The 18,033-nt window shown below is 32.4% G+C and overlaps 1 protein-coding gene across 1 annotated transcript in view; it reads right to left on the minus strand.

Annotated features, from left to right (window-relative positions):
* Positions 1-18,033, minus strand: part of LOC107439048 (adenylate cyclase type 8) — a 184,826-nt gene that overhangs the window by 8,103 nt on the left and 158,690 nt on the right. The window contains 6 exon segments of the mRNA XM_087160509.1: positions 7,299-7,423; positions 8,508-8,619; positions 9,653-9,745; positions 12,058-12,201; positions 15,266-15,391; positions 15,393-15,420. Of these exon segments, the coding sequence (XP_087016635.1) occupies positions 7,299-7,423; positions 8,508-8,619; positions 9,653-9,745; positions 12,058-12,201; positions 15,266-15,391; positions 15,393-15,420 (628 nt within the window).

Genomic DNA, 18,033 nt, shown 5'->3' on the forward strand with positions numbered 1-18,033 from the left:
GATCGACTAAGAGCGATTCGTTTAGGCGACATATTTTTGCAAATATTCTCACTCACAAAGAAAAAGAAATGTAAAAGTGGACAGTGGTCGCAAATTTGCTAAACCGAAAATTCACGTATAAATAATAAAAAGAGCAATAAAAACGAAATAAATAAAAAATATAAAAATTATAAAATTTGAAACAAAAATCTATTTTTTTTTAAATGAAAGAAATAAAATTAATGAATTCGAATAATAAACAATCTAATAGTTTTCAAATGACAACTGTCACAGCAATGAAATCTTCAAAAACTATATTTATTTGTGCTAGCCTAAAATTGCATACTAAATATAAATAATTGTGGAAAACGTGCAATTTGAATGAAATTTGCTTTTGCCTTTATTTTTTTTAAACAGTTTTCACCATTCGCGATCGCAACGCTCGAGTACGCCGTCTAGCGGGAGCCTGTAAATATCGGACATTAATTTATCACGTTTTCATTTAGTTCCATCAAAGTCATTGACTGAATCAGACTCCATTTTTTAGCAGCAAGTAAGAAACAAAATTTCCCTAAGGAAACGGCCGAAGAACTTGGAAAAAATCTCCAGAATATTAGTAAATCTTTCAGGAACAGAACACGCCAAACATTTGAAGAAAAATTCCTCAATAATTTTTTATTTCTATTATCAACAAACTTGCAACTGATGACTTCCGATTTCGGATACTGTTACAGATGTGTGTATTAAGGTAAAATGCATTTCTTCTGTCTTCAATTCATTACGAATTAAAGTGAAGTCAACATTGCTTTCGTCATTCCAGTGAATAAATATGAATTCAGAACATACAGAATTGTAATAGTTATAGCATATTCTTCTTCGTTATAGAATAGTATATATTTCTGTATCCATATAATTCGGAAAACAACAATAAAAAATTATCCAAGTTACTTGAAATAGTGCCATTTGTGCTGATTCTTAATTAATTTAAATCGTTTTCTTGGTAAGTTTTTTTTAATTTTGAAAGAATAAGTTCAACTAGAATTCAGCTATTCTGTTTTTAGCTACATATTCAAATTCATATCAATTATAAAATTTTGCTGTGTAGTATGTTATCTAAAAGTAATGAAGGTATAAACTATGTATCTATTATTTGAGAATAAAGTTTTCAAACAAGGAACTTATCATTTTGGAATTCTCCGGGAATCATAAATCAGGTAAGTGCAATGATTTTTACAATAAAAAATTTGCTTGTAAATATTTTTTTTTTCATTTGATGATGGTTCTCTACAGAATGGTTTTTTACGTCTGATTAAGAACTATAAGAATAATAAAAAAAGAAACAATATGAAAGTTTTTATTTCAATGTTAAGAATTCTTAAAATCGTTTTTTTTATCCTAAGAATTCTTTATTTTCCGTTTTTTAGTTCATAATTTTTTGATAAAAATTGTTCTCAAAATACTTTTGAAAAATTAAATGGTATAACATTATGTGTTTATGTATACTTCTTGTATATTCCAATGTTTGAAATAATATGATTCAGAAAAGTATGGAATAAAAATTTGGTACTTACGTATTAACGCCACCGCCGCTACAGATTTGGCGGTTTTTAAGTGCCGCCAATCTACACTTAAAATTTTTGCGACAATTCATAAAATAAAACACTTTATTTAAAATCAAAATAGTTAATCGGAATTCGGTGGAACATGAGCCGATATAGAGTTTAGCATAGATTCAAAACAATCATATCGCCATATGAACTCTGATGAATAAGATTCCAAATGAAATAACATTTCCAAAACGTACGTTTACCAAGATAAAGTTTTATGTTGTGGGAATTGGTACATTTTCGTTTTTTCGGTAAAATATTTCCCTCCTGAAAAAATAAAATTGCATCTTGTTTTGTTTTTGGCAAATCCCAAAGACGAATATTCGTAGCACTAAAAATGGCGACAAAAAAGAATTGTTTTTTGTTTTTGTTTCGTCAGCATTCTTTATTTTACGTTTCTTAGTTTCTAAATAATGATTTTTATTGAAACTTAAAATTTTTTGATAAAAATTGTTGTCAAAAAACGTTGTTTACAAAATTAAATTTCATAAAATTATGAGGCTTATGTATACTTTTTGTTCATTTTAATTTTTGAACTAATATGATTCTTAAAACTATAGAATGTAAAGTTTAAATGGGCCTTTCATGTTATATCATTAAATTTAGTAATACTATTTCTCGGGCATTAGGTTTTAACTCTTATAAGAATATACATATTTTTTTCTGTTAATGTACAAATATTTTTCAGATGTGTTTTGGATGTTCCTTCTCTAATAAAAAGAGATACCATTTTGTTTTCGGTTGTACAAGAAAGAAGATCAAGCATTTTTCTTTTTTAAATTTAATAAGCCACATTAAAGAAGGAACGTTGCAATGCTACACGCTACATTAACGACGTCTCCAGAGTAACTGAATGACGGTTCATGTAGAAATCGCAGGTATGCGTCTCATACAACAACGCCCCCTATAGTTCGTTGCGATCGCGAATACTAAATCCGAGATGCGACCTATAATTACGAAATCTATTCTCGTTGATTTTACGTTCTTGTACTCACCTGACATAAAGAAATTTACGCGAATTATAGTTAAACTAGGAGGCTTCGCCCCCTGCTCGCTGGCGCTCGCCAACCCCCGGAACTGCTTTCGCATTTCATTTCGGATTTCTTCGCAATCCGATGCTCGCTTTGCTCGCTCATTGGATACGTTCTTAACGTCTAGCTTTTGTATACTTTTTTGAACACTGAAGTTCCGAAAACTTTTCACTGTAGAAAATTCTAAACCTGTGCATTTTAATATTAATTTGAAATTGCAAACAGTTCGCATATTTTTCTTAATCACACTATTCTAAATTTCAGTTGTTGAGAAAAGTAACTGTTGTAAGTTTTGTTTTAAAACTCTTTCCCACCAGAGGGCTAAAACCATGTGTTGTAAAACAATATGAAACAGTACTGAACGCCGGATGTAAAGCATCGGTTTCGATAAAGATAATTTTGTGAGAATTTTTTTGATAATTCGCGATCGCAACGCTCGAGTACGCCCTCTAACGGGAGCCTGTAAATATCAGACATTAATTTATCACGTTTTCATTTAGTTCCCTCAAAATCATCGGCCATGATGGACGCCATTTTCTTAGCAGCAAATAAAAATCAAAATTTCCCTAAGGAACAGCTGAAGAACTTGAAAAAACTAACCAGAACATGCCAAACATTGAAGCAGAACACGCCAAGCATTTGAAGAACAATTTCTTAATAATTTTTACCTTTCCATTACCAACAAAATAACTTACAATTTCATGATCACTTGCTGTTACAGATGTGTATATTACGGTAAAATAATTTTTCCTGTCTTCAATTCATTACAAATTAAAATGAAGACAACATTGCTTTCGTGATTCCAATAAAGAAATGTGAATTCAGAACGTCAAGAACTGCAGTAGTTATGGAATTCTTCTTTGTTATAGAACAGTATATATTTCTGTATCTATATAATTCGGAAAACAACAATAAAGAATCAACCAAATTACTTGAAATAGTGTCATTTGTGCTGATGATTAATAAATTTTTTACCGTTTTCTTGGTACGTATTTCTTAGTTTTGAAAGAATAGATAATTGCAACTAGAATTCAGCTGTTCTATTTTTAAGCTACATATTCAAATTCATATCGAGATCTTACAATTATAGAATTTTGATGTGTGGTATGTTATCTAAAAGTAATAAAAGGATAATCTATGCACATATTATTTGAAAATGAAACTTTCAAACGAAGAACATTTCATTTGGAACTCTACGGATTTATAAAGAAGGTAAGTGTTATGATTTTTATAATAAAAAATTAGCTTGTAAAACTTTTTTTTCTTATTTGATGATAGTTCTCTACAGAATGGTTTCTTACGTCTGATTAAGAACTATAGGAAAAGAAACTATATGAAAGTTTTTATTTCAATGTAAAGAATTCTTAAAATCGTTTTTTATCCTAAGAATTCTTTATTTTCCGTTTTATAGTTTATAATTTTTTGATAAAAATTGTTGTCAAAATACTTTTTTTGAAAACAAAAATGGTATAACATTATGTGTTTATGTATACTTCTCGCATATTCTAATGTTTCAAGTAATATGAATCAGAAAAGTATGAATAAAAATTCGGTACTTATGTATTAACGCCATAACAGCTACAGATTTGGCCGTTTTTAAGTGCCGCCAATCTACACCTAAAATTTTTGTGACAAATCATAAAACGAAGCACTTTATTTAAAATTAAAGTGGTTTATCGGATTTCGGTGGACAATGGGCAAAATATTTCGCTCCAGAAAAAATAAAATTGCATCTTGTTCTATTTTTGGCAAATCGCAAAGACGCATTTTCGTAGCACTAAAAAATGGTAACAAAAATCGAAGAACAAATCATTTTGGAATTCTTCTGATTTATAAAGCAGGTAAGTGTTAATTTTAATAAAATAAAAAATTTTACTTTTAAGTAGTTTTTTTCTTGATGATTGTTTTCTATAGAATGGTTTTCTACGTCCGATTATGAATCGAAAAAGAAAAAACGTTAAAGTTGCTTATTTTAATATAAGGAATTTTTAGAATTGTTTTTTTTTCGTATCGTGAGCATTCTTTACTTTACGTTTTTCAGTTTCTAATTAATGATTTTTATTAAAACTTAAATTTTTTTGATAAAATTACTTGTCAAAAAACTTTATTTACAAAATTAAATTACATAAAATTATGATGCTTATGTATACTTTTTGCTTATTTTAATGTTTGAAGTAATATGATTCTAAAAACTATGGAATGTAAAGTTTAAATAGGCCTTTCAGGTTATATCATTAAATTTAGTAAAACTATTTCTCAGGCATTAGGTTTTAACTCTAATAAGGAGATACATATTTTTTCTACTTATTTACAAATATTTTTCAGATGTGTTTTGAATGTTCCTTCTTTAAAAAAAAAAGAGATACCACCTTGTATAAGAAAGGATATCAAACATTTTTCTTTTTTAAATTTAATAAGCAACATTAAAGAAGGAACGTTACAATGCTACACGCTACATTTAAGACGTCTCCAGAGTAACTGAATGACTGTTCATATAGAAATCGCAAGTATGCGTCTCATACAACAACGCCCCCTATAGTTCGTTGCGATCGCGAATTCGGTGAGAATTCACCAGATTAGCCATATGATGCTCACTACGTGCTCTTGCGCGCCGAAGCCTATCAATTAAAAATGAAAACTGTTGCCAACGCGAGAAAAGAAATATCATCGGGTTTATTGATACATACGTATTAGCGTTTTATATAATACTAGGAGGCTTCGCCCCCTGCTCGCTGGCTCTCGCCAACCCCGAAACTGCTTTCGCAGTTCATTTCGGATTGCTTCGCAATCCGATGCTCGCTTTGCTCGCTCATTGGATACGTTCTTAACGTCTAGCTTTTGTATACTTTTTTGAACACTGAAGTTCCGAAAACTTTTCACTGTAGAAAATTCTAAACCTGTGCATTTCAATATTAATTTAAAATTGAAAACAGTTCGCATATTTTTCTTAATCACACTATTCTAAATTTCAGTTGTTGAGAAAAGTAACTGTTGTAAGTTTTGTTTTAAAGTCTTTTCCACCAGAGGGCTAAAACCATGTGTTGTAAAACTATATGAAATAGTACTGAACGCCGGATGTAAAGCATCGGCTTCGATGAAGATAATTTTGTAAGATTTTTTTTGATAATTCAGTGAGAATTCACCCGATTAGACATATGATGCTCACTTCGTGCTCTTGCGCGCCGAATCCAATCAATTAAAAATGAAAACTGTTGCCAGCGCGAGAAAAGAAATATCATCGGTTTTATTGATACATACGTACGTATTAGCTTTTATATAATATAGATAGATATTAAAGTATATGTAATTTACTTTTCAAAATGAATAGAGCTATAAGATGAAAAATTTCACTGCTGTTATCTTCAAGATATTTGAAAACTGAATCGCTTGTAGCAAAATTTAAAACAATGGCTAACTTTTAACCGATCAGAAAATTCCATTTCGATTTTCGCTGATACCGCTGGAACGGTTTGACGCAGAATGTTCTAATGTCGACAGTGACCTTCCTCGTGCTTTGAACTATCTGTATGCCAAGTTTCATAGCTTTCTGTCGGGTGGTTTAGGAGTCTATAAAGGACATACATACAGACATTCATTTATATATATATAGATTATGGGTACCATTTTGATATTTTCCCCAGTCCCCCCTGAACTGAAGTTCCCCCTCTAATCATTTAAAATCTTTATTGCGGAAGAGATCTATCTAGCATTCATTTACTTCCTCTTTATCCCTGCTTTAGGGTACTTTGCTTTAGCGTAATATTAAAACTGAAATACTTTTCAAACATTGTTTTTTAAATTTCCATTAGACGCAAGTCAAAAACTAAACAACCACACACAATGTAATTCTATAGTTCAAAAAGGAGGTTAAGAATCCAGACAGATTCTTGGAATCTGACGGACCCTTCAGTTAAGAGAAAAATTTCTAAATTTAACTCAATTTCTTTTATGATAATCTGAATTAAAACTTTAATTTTAACTATTGACATTTTAAAGTCAAAAACTTTCGATGTAATTTTAAATTTTTTGTTGTAAAACTATGAGTCTGTTATTGCTTAATGTTCTAGAGTTAGCTAATAGGGTGTTTGCCGTCGTGGTAATGAGTTCTTTTTAAAATGCTTGACTTACAAAGATCACGCTCAAGACATTTCATACATTTAAAATTTATTTTATGAAGCCTTCTCAGACTTTATTTAAGGATGAATCAGAAAATTTTACAGAAACTTTCTAAGGCTCAAAAGTGAGAGAAAAAACCCGAAGAACTACAGTCAATATTGAAAAGTGCAAAAGAAAACTATTTTAATAAGTTGTACCCTTCGAATGCATACTGTTAATACAAGGATGACAGATACTGCAGATTCTGCAATTTTTTTTCAAATTTGCTTTGGGTGAAATGGAACATTTTAACATTTTTACAGCTTAAGTTATCACTTATTCTTGAAACAGACAAGTGTATTGCATTTATACTAAAGAATAGAAGCTGAGACTGTAGTGGAACAAAATAATGCAAGATTTCGATTAAAATTTAAATTTCTTTTTTTATTTTGGGTAAGTATAACAACATTAGTCATTTCAAGTATTTTTTTACCAAGAGTAACAGTCTTAAGCTGTTGCGTATTGATTTATATTTCAAAATATTGTTTTCCGAATTTGCTGAAAATGTTTCGTTGCTGTGGTTTACCTGAATCTTATCAAAGGTACCCGTTGAATCCATGCGGCTGGCTTCATTCACAGTATTTCCCCAGATGTCATAAACTGGCTTTTTGGCACCAATCACTCCGCCCACCAGGGGGCCGTGGCTGATTCCTGTTGATGATTGAACAACCTTAGGTTAGAAACACCTTTTAATAATACATTTTTAGAATTCTGATTAAAAAGTTATGTGAAAAAAAAAGAATTCACAAAACGGGTCACACATTAATAGAAAGGGGGGGGGGATTAAACGTTATCATAGTGTGACGAAATATAATTGTGTTTGGAAATAGTAAATGAGAAACAAAAACCATCAGAAGATATTGCTTCTGTTTAGTGATTTTGCCTTTTGAAGAACCATCTTTAAGCTTGAACCTAAAATAAACCGGTTTCAGGCATATTTAACTCGTTGCAATTTGATTTCTATTTAATGTTATTTAAATTGATGTAAGTACTAAATCATTTCAATTACTTCATAAAATATATTTATAATATAACGAACAATCTTAAAATAATGTGTTCACCAAATATTAAGCTGTAAAATTTTTTAACTTCTTAATAATATCTTTCTTATTTAATAGTTGTGAAATTTCGATGTTAAGTCTGAGGTGATATAGGACAGCAAAGGTTGATTATCCCCCTCCGCTCTTATTGATTTTAATATTGATTGATCAAAATGCATACGCTTTTGTTTCTTTCTGACTTAAAAGGGCGTAATACCGATGGGAAAAACTTTTCATGACACATTCTATTTTATCTCCATTGGTAATTTGAAGTTAAAAGTTCAGAGACAAGTGTGTTCTCTGTCAAACCCAGAGTAAACTATGGGGTCTAATTGGCTGAAATTGTTTTTATCAAAATATCAAAATTTAAAAAAATTATGGAAGAATTATTCCCCCTGTGTATTCTTGAGTATTCCTGCCATAATTTAATTGCATTTTGATATTTTGAAAAAAAAATTTACTCTGGTTTTACCTGAACTCTCTTTTCTCTAAATTTTAACCATGAAACAAAAGTCAATGAAGTTGAAAGTTGTCATGAAAAGCTTTTCATTCGGTAATAACGTATTCTTGAATATTGATGGTCGTGAACAGTGCTTTCCGCCCTCTTTTTACAAGAATTCTTTAAAATGCATTGGCATGTTTTTAAGTTAAAATTTTTTTTTCATGGTTGGTTAATATGAGCTCGTGTTATTTACCTATGCGTAACTTGAAGTTGTTGAAAGAATGCTTGTTAAGTTCGTCGAGTGCTTCACGCATAGAAAAAGCGAAGTCCACCAACGCCGTCAGGTGACCCCACTCCTCCGGACCCTGAAATGAAAACTCTTTTAGTTAGACTGGATGGCAAGAAAAAAGATGCAGCTAAATGCTCGGTATAACGAAATTCCTCGTAAAATGCAGTATACTCTCGATATCTCGAAAGTCTTCTTATGTCAAAACAATATTTCCCCCTTGGCTATACGTAATGTTAATTTGAATTCCTATGTCGAAGAGTTTCTTCTCGAAACTTTGCTATGTTAAAGTGTTTTTTCGAAATAGAAAATGAAATTTTTTGGAAAAATCACAATGTAAGTTCATTATAAAACAATTATTTTCTATTCAATGCATCATTCATTTTGTGCGTCCTTACCTTTTAAAATTAACTTTAAATACAAAAATTATCATTGCTGTATTTAAACTTATAGTCAACTATCATGACATACATATTTATAAGTAGTAATTCTTATGATTCATGGCTCTACTTTTTAGAATAATATTTTAGAATATTTTTTCTACTTTTCAGAACATATTTTGATTTGACCTTGCTATATCGAAAAGTCCAAGGTAGACCATATAGATTATCATAAAAAGAGATTTTGTAAAAAATATGTTCTTTGATGATTTAAATTTAAGAACGGAAACCTTTTTGGCCTCGTGACTCGAAGTTTAGAAAGCAACATAAAAAAAATTAACGAGTTAGTGTATAGGGAAAATACTACCATAGAATCCATTGTTCTAGCAATTTTTTTTTTCAACGGCGGGTTGCGATTTTCCAATCCAGCGGTCTTTAGCGACCCGCTCTGTTGATTTTCCTTACATTTTCTTAAATAAAAAAAGAAGACTTTGATTTTTTTAAAATTTGTGACAAATTTTAAAATAAATAAAAGCTCATATAATAATAGGGACCAACTTAAACGAAGAGAAAAATCTATAAAAAAGAACCATTAAAGGCATTGTAAATTAGCAGATAGGTAACTGAGAATGGATAAAACTCTCTGATTTTTTTTCTACAAATAACAGATTGTCTGAGATAAAATACCATGAAGTATTCTTATGTAAAACAAATGTGGGTAAAATGACGAACCTTTCTACTGGGATTAAGACCAGATGCCGCCATATAAGTACTGCTTATGGTCTTTATTTTCTCTAACGGCCTGAAACGTTCCTCATCCAGCAACTGAAATAATAATAGTAATAATAATAATAATAATAATAATATATATATATACACAATGTATACAATATACACAGTCCAGTCACATTAATGTGACCACCATCTACTTTCGACGTAAACCTGAAATAACCAATCAAAAAGTGAAGGTGGCAGCATATTACAGTGTAGTGTACATATTGGATGTCCTAGGGCATCGAAAAGCATTTCAGTCGTTGGTGCAATGCAGAAACGTAGCGATTTATCCGACGTCCAAAAGAGCATGATTATTGGCTTTCGGACCAAGGGTGGAAGCATTTCGGAAACGACTGATTTTGTGAACTGTTCGCGTGCCGCCGTGGTAAAAGTATACCGTGCATGGCAAAATGGCACTATACAAAACAAGCGACGTGGCACATGTGGTGCACCACGGGCCAAAGATGGCAGAGGCGAACGAAGGTTACGGAGATGCGTTCAGACGAATAGACGTGCAACTGTTGACAGCCCAAATGAACCAATGAGCTACCAAGAGTGTATCCTCAACAACTGTTCAGCAAACGTTGCTGCGCATGAGCCTCCGCAGCAGACGCCTGGTTAATGCACCTATGCTGACTGCTGTTCATCGGTGACGAAGGCTGGAATTTGCACGCCAGTACCGCAACTGGACGTCCACAGAGTGACAACAGATGACTTATTCCGATTAATCACATTTTATGCTCGTCCGATTAATCACATTTTATGCTAGGCGTGAAACGTCTGAAAGCAAACACCCTGCAACAATTGCCGGAAGGCTGCAGGCTGGAAGAGGGAGCGTTATGGTTTGGGGAATGTTTTCCTGGCATTCACTGGGTGCACTCATCATTGTGGAAGGCACTATGGATCAGTACAAGTGCGTATCTGTCCTTGCGGACCACGTCCACCCCTACATGCAAATGATTTGTCCTCAGAATGGTGGCATCTACCACCAGGACAATGTGAGGTGTCATACAGCTCGCAGTGCATGTGCGTGGGTCGAAGAACACCAGGATGAATTTACCGCACTCCCCTGGCCAGCAAACTCACCGGATTTAAACCCAATCGAGAATCTGTGGAACCACCTCGATCGGGTTGTTCGTGCCATGGATTCTCAACCGCGTAATCTAGCGCAGCTGGCCATGGCATTGGAGTCGGCATGGCTCAACATCCCAGTGAACACATTCAGAAACCTGACCGACTCTCTTCCTGCACGTCTCGTAGCGGTTCGCTCTGCCAAAGGTGGTTATTCTGGATTTTGACAGGTGGTCACATTAATGTGACTGGACTTTATATATATATATATATATATATATATCTTTAAAATACAATGATGGGTAAAAAAATAATGTACAGTTTTGCAATGTATGAAAAAAGTACAAAACATATTCACAGTAACTTTCTATGGGAAATCTCCAAAGATTAATATAGGTACCATTTTTGATTTAATTGAGAAATATTTATCTGAAGTGAAATTTCTTTAAAATTCGTTGAAAAAATATATCGACGATGAGGCATTAGCATTATTTGATATATTAGCCTTGTCCAATGTTTATAAAATGTCTTTTTGGCTAATATCTATGAAATTTCTAAAATTGAAATTGTAGATGTTTAATTTTTGTTAATTTTTTGCAAAATTTATTTGTTAAATACTTTGAGAATAAATCAAGAGAACATTATTATTTGGAATAAAAAAAGAATAGTGTTATTTTTGATAAAACAAAATAGATCATGTATCATTTTTACAATAGCATGAATTAATTTGCGATGTCTGATGGAGGATTTAGAATTATTGATTCAAGTGCAGAAAAATTAAAAAAAAATTAATTAAAATTGCATAAATTAACCAAATGTAATTACAAACCAAACCAACCAAATGTAATGAAACCAAATGCAATTACACTAAAATAAAGACAAGCATTTTAAATAAATTTGAAAAAATTAAAAAAAATCATATTTTTGTGCCGAGAAAACAAATTGTACTTAATCTAAAAAACAATATCGAAACATTTAAATCAAATGATACGGTTGAATCTAAATATAGAACTTATAAACTAATGGCATGAATCAATTAAACATTCGATCTCAATATTAATGAAAAGAAGTTAATAAAAACAGAAAATATTCCAATGAAAACGATTAAAAATTAAAATAAAATAAACAATGATAACACAAATTAAATCTATTGCAAGCTAGTAAATTAAAGCCCATTCTAATTTGGTTAAGAGAATAACATAAAATGAGATTAAATTAAAGAAGAAAATTAATGGATATGCAGAGAATATTGAATTAGAAGTAAAATGAAGTGAAGTGAGGTGGGAAATTACCTGATCGAAGTCGAAGATAATCTCATTGAGAAGTCTTATGCATTCGACGCTCATTATTGATGTCCTTCGGAGTAAAAAAGAAGCGAAATTCGGAATGGACGCAAACAGAACACCACAGCAGCTGTAGGATTGGGCATAGAGTTCCTGCCATGCATTTAGAACAATTTAGATATTATATTTGTTGGGGAGGGACAGCAAAAACCAATTTTAATGGGAAAATAAAGTGGAATAAATTAAAAGAAACACAAATCAAAATAATTATCCGAAAATACTACGAAATCCGAACCGATAAAGAAATACATATATATATATATATATATATATATATATATATATATATATATATATATATATATATATATATATATATATATATATATATATATATATATATATATATATATATATATATATATATATATATATATATATATATATATATATATATATATATATATATAAAACTGCTGTTTGTAGAAAATGCAACACCATGAAAGAATCATCAGAATCAAATGAAATTTAATGCAGAAACAACTTGTACTGATACAAATAAATGATGAAATTTTCAAAACAAAAGAAACAAATTAAGCGTCCGAAATCAGTATTTGGTGCAGCCACCACGCGCTGCAATAAGTGCTGCTTATACGACGTGGCATGGAGTCAAACAGATGTTGAATATCTGCTTGAGGAAGAGAATTCCATATCGCTTGTATGCGCAACCAAAGTTCGTCTTTGGAAACTGCAGGACGCGGATCACGAGTGAGGACGCCGACCAACCATATCCCACACGTGCTCAATAGGCGACATATCCGGCGAATAAGCAGGCCAAGGAAGAAGTTGCAATGCCGGTTGTGCTGAACAGAAGTCTCTAACAGTCCGCGCAACATGTGGGCGTGCATTATCCTGCTGAAAGATAGCTCCAGGGATGCCTTGAAGGAAAGGAACGACTTCGGGCTGTAGCACTTCACGGACGTATCTGTTGCTATTGAGATTACCCTCAATTCGTATCAAATTGGATCGTCCATGATACGAAATCGCACCCCAGACCATAACTCCGGGTGTTCGACCACTATGTCGTTCAATAATACACTCAGGAAGGCAGCGTTGACCGGCATAACGTCTAACACGAACACGGCCATCATGGGTCCAACAAATTGAAGCGTGATTCATCTGAAAAGACAACTTGGTGCAAATCAGCTCGCCAGTCTCTGTGCTCAAGAGCCCACTGCCGACGCAGCCGTCGATGATCCGCCGTGAGGGGAATCCTGTATAATGGCACCCTTGCACGCAATCCACGGCGCAGCAGACGACGAACGAATTTGACGAAGCCGACAATTGTACACCTGTAGCAGTAGACCAATGTGCTGCCAGCTGCCTGGAGGAAGCTGTGCGATCATTCACCGCCATGCGGAGCAGGTGTCGATCATCGCGCTCTGACGTCACCTTCTGTCGTCCAGTGCCTGTTTTTCGAGTTGTTCGGTGCTCGTCGGTCCACTGCTTCCAAACTCGCATCACTGTGGAACTGTTCCGCTGCATACGAGCTGCTATTGCGCGATAGGAAAATCCTCCTTCTCGAAGGCCGATTATCCTCCCTCGTTCAAACTCCGTAAGTTGCTTGAATTTTCTTATTCTTCCGTCGTGGAGGCATACTCAGGTCTCACTAAACGTTTGCCACTAACAAATAATCATAGACTATTTTCAACGTCCCGCTACAGCACTTTATTTATACGCTTTCAGCATCAATTCAGAGGGCGCTGCGCGCGCCACGCACGCGCGATGGCTCTGAAACTTTATTAATTTGCATAATATCCTATAATTGACATTTGCTGCGAATTTCATTTGATTCTGATGATTCCTTCATGGTGTTGCATTTTCTACAAACAGCAGTTTATATATATATATATATATATATATATATATATATATACATTATATGCAAGTATCTATGCCATTATATAAGACTGTATAATGTCTGCCGCAATTCATGCAGTAGGCATGGAGTGGAACTCAAAAAAAAATTTTTTGGGGGACAAATCTGATTTACGTTTTACGTGGTGGCAACGCTCTCTTCAACCTTATATTTGATTCTTGATCGGATTCTTATTTGCAGTCATATTCCTGACTTATATGTAGATTTCAGATTTGTTTATAGTAGATAGATAAACATAGTAGTAAGATAGTTTTTTTAGATACATAGATTTGTAGATAAAGGTACGAGTAGATCCAGTCTTTTTTATGGACTTTTTTGGAGGGTGTTCGGATTAATAGGAGTCGTCTAGCGCTGCTAGGACGATTCCGAGATTAGCCACAACAACAACACAACAGATTTGTAAATACTAGATAGATTTGTAGACAGTAGATAGATAGATGTGGCGTAGAGAGACAGGGCCAATCAGGTGAACCGGGTTTGAATCCCAGTGATGGCTGGGAACATATGAATTGATACGATTCTCCGAATTTTACGAATAGATTACGAATACGGCTCGATACGAAACCCGAAACCCGGTTGCACCGATTACAATGCAGACGTAAAATATCCAGAGTGGTAGACGGATCATGGGTTAGAATCTCTTGCCGTTAGGCTAACCGAGTGGTTTTGCACTCCATGTCACGCAAATACGTATTAGTTCCATTCAAAAAGTTCTCCCAATACTATCCATTAGTTCCCTTGTCATCTGGATTAGGATCAAAATGACATGGCTACGGATTTTGAACATTGATAGTCGTAAACCCCCCAAAAGCTGTTCAACGACGGTTATAAAATAAAATGAGTGAATGTTAAAAAGATAAATAAATAACACAAAATAAATTGTGGGGAGAACTCCTGATTAGGCTTTTCATAGTGCATCCATGATCTGACCTTCGAATAAAATCTTGGGTCTACAAAATGCTTCGGTGTCAGTAGCGAATCCAAGTTTTAAATGTTTTTTTTTCTGGTTATTTTTGCCACGGTAGATTATTTCGATGAGAGATTCTATTGTCGAGATATCGTGTATACGAAATCCTACAGAAAACTTGGTTATATCTGAAGATAATTTTATTTCCGCCAGATCCAGTAAATCCTAAGATTCTAACAAACGATATTTTGCTACACAAAACTGATGAATAAATACCTCTTCTAAATGAATCATGGACAATTTTTTTTTAAATACTTTTAGCAATAACAAATTCACCTTTTCTGCATAATTAAAGAAAAAAAAGTCATTACCTCATAATTTCTGTCCTGGAGAAGAAAGTAGGATGCGACATGATCGGGTAGAATATTTTTCAACAATTGCTGATTATGCTGCCTCAGTTCTCGCATTTCCTGCAACTCTTTTTGAGCCTGAAGTTTTCCACAAGAAATCCAACCGAGACGTTTATCTCGATCTGTTTGAAGAAGAATTGAGATGTTTATGCAAATGGATTGGAAAAATAAATGAGTCAAAGTGTTTCATGAAATTTGTTCATCCAACTTCATTGAACTTTATATTATGTAGTGGTGCATGAATTGTATTTTCCAACAAAAAAGTATTTTTAGATATGTCCCTATTGCATTTTTTTTCAAGTTTTCTTGATAATGGTGATCAAAACGGAAAAGGAATTAGCTTTTTAATAGCTTAAGCTTACATGACTAGGTGTGGGAAGTTGAATTAAAGAATAAAAAATGTTCAATTGCGATGTTTGTAAAAGGCCTTTTTCAAACTATGGAAGTAACGTTAATAAATACCTAACTGCAGCAAAATATAGTTCCGTAAGAAAAAAAAAAAATTCTAATAAACCTTAACGTCCTAAACATTTGTAAATAAAATTAAAATATTAATAATGGATGCGTGAAGTATTTTTAAAACTTCCAAACAATGTGCATCACTATTTTCATATTTTTCAAAAATAGTGTTTGAGCGATCGCATGTTTATTAAAACTGAGATCTTAATAAAATCTTTCGAGAAACTGAAGCATTCATCAATCCGCTTTCAGGACTCCCACTCTATACTTTAGATTTCAAATTTGTTTAATTTACATTTTGTTATTTTCAAGATTATATAGATTATTATTTCTTATTTTCGTAATTTATTGAGTTTTTTTTTAAATATTTTATAAAAGTCTATTTCATTTATACATTTAAATTTGTAACTCCTTTTAATGCTTGGTTTAAAGATTTTTCTAGACTTTTTTTCACATGACATCAAATTTTTTACAATACTGTTATCTTTTTTAAATCTTCCTTTCTTAGTTTTGTTTTCCGGTTATTTCTAGTTCTTTTTCAATTTTCTTTTTAATTTTCACATTGTTTTATTTTCTACTCTATATTTATTTTTCATTCTATATTTATTTTTCATTAAAATGTTTTTAGTTGTCTTTCTTTCATTATTCTCACCTATTACGCATTCAATGTGTAATAAATTCAAATTTTAAAATCAGGGATTATTTATTTTAAAAACAAGGATTCCGTGGAAGGGCTTCGAGAGTTAAACTTCTTTTAACCAGTTAAGATTTTAGAAAACTGTGCTTACAATTGTATATAATCAATAATTAATTATTTATTTACTGTTATTTTTGTTATTTTTAAGAAATTATTTTAAAATGCCTATGAAAAATATGGTAAATTTATTCTAATAAGAACGTATTGAATAAATTACGATAAGGATATGCATGTATGAAAAATGCGGTAGAATTTTCCATCGTATGAATTCGAATTTTTTAATTAAATAATAGCGTCTTAAAACAATGTGTCTTAAAATGAATGTTTATGACCCAAAATTGTAATAGTATATTACAATACAAGTAAAGGAATTGACAGTTTTACTCAGTTGTGAGTCGGATTCACGCAATGCTTAGGGGTATCATCTTCGAAAATATTATGGGATCTCCACATCAGAAAGTTGAACCCTGGTTTCGAGTTCCAAAGGCGTAGAAAAATTTGAAACCTTAAATTACAGATCTAAGATACGAAATTCAACGTTTTATTTAAGAAATTCAAGTGAAAAAAAAAAAAAGAAATGGAAACTAGAAAGAAAAAAAAATCGATGATAGGAAACTAGATCATCTCGGTATCTAGACTGTGATCTCCCCTTCCCCTTATTTTTCAAATAAAATTCGAGACGTAGACTTAAAAGATTTCGAACACGTCTTGGGAAAGTTAGACAGAAAGGAAGAAAGAAAAAAAAGAAGATTCCTTTTATCCTTTCTTTGAAGACTTTGTTTTCTTAAGTCTTCTTCAATGTCCGATCGTCCTCCTGGGGGAAGAAATCGAGACCCAATAAAAATATTATCGTCAAGTGTTGAATTTTCACAGATAAATGATACTCTTGACCATAAAGTGTATAAAAAAATAGATTTTATGTCACCGTCACTTTAATCCCTTTTTTACAGGATTTATTTAAGTTTTATTTTATATGTTCATCAAACGATTACATAATCGTTTGATGAACTGCCCACCGAAATGACTTTCTTTTTGCTTTTAGGCTCATGGGTTGTTTGAAAAGATTGGCTGGGTCCCTACAACTGGATAATTGGTTCTGTTAAAAAACAAGAGTGATGTATGAAAACCAATATCGTTAAGAAAAAATTTATAGCGATGATTAATCATCCATCTTACAGTGATCTGAAACTAATGACGGGATGAAGCCATACATATAACGGATGCTGTCTTTGATTTTTGAATATTTTGCATTGACTTAAATTACATAAAACAGTTAAGGTTCTGATTATGGATTCTATTAGAATGAACAAGTTTTCGACTTATCTCGATTTTCGCGAAAATGTTTTGTTTAAAATTAATTTTAGTAACATTGTTCAATAAATGTTTTTCAAAAGACGATATAATTCCTTTAGTATTAATTTCTACACATAAAAGAAAGACATCTGTCTGTTTTAATTTAGGCTCTCTAATAGCCTTTAAACCCTTCCCTACATTATTTGTAAATAGAATAGGCATTTCAATGAAACGCGATTTCCCCATTCTCCAACCTTTTACCCTCTCTGTTGCCACGGTA

Source organism: Parasteatoda tepidariorum, chromosome 4, assembly GCF_982258835.1.
Source record: "Parasteatoda tepidariorum strain Cologne lab strain chromosome 4, Ptep-v5.0, whole genome shotgun sequence".
NCBI lineage: Eukaryota > Metazoa > Arthropoda > Arachnida > Araneae > Theridiidae > Parasteatoda > Parasteatoda tepidariorum.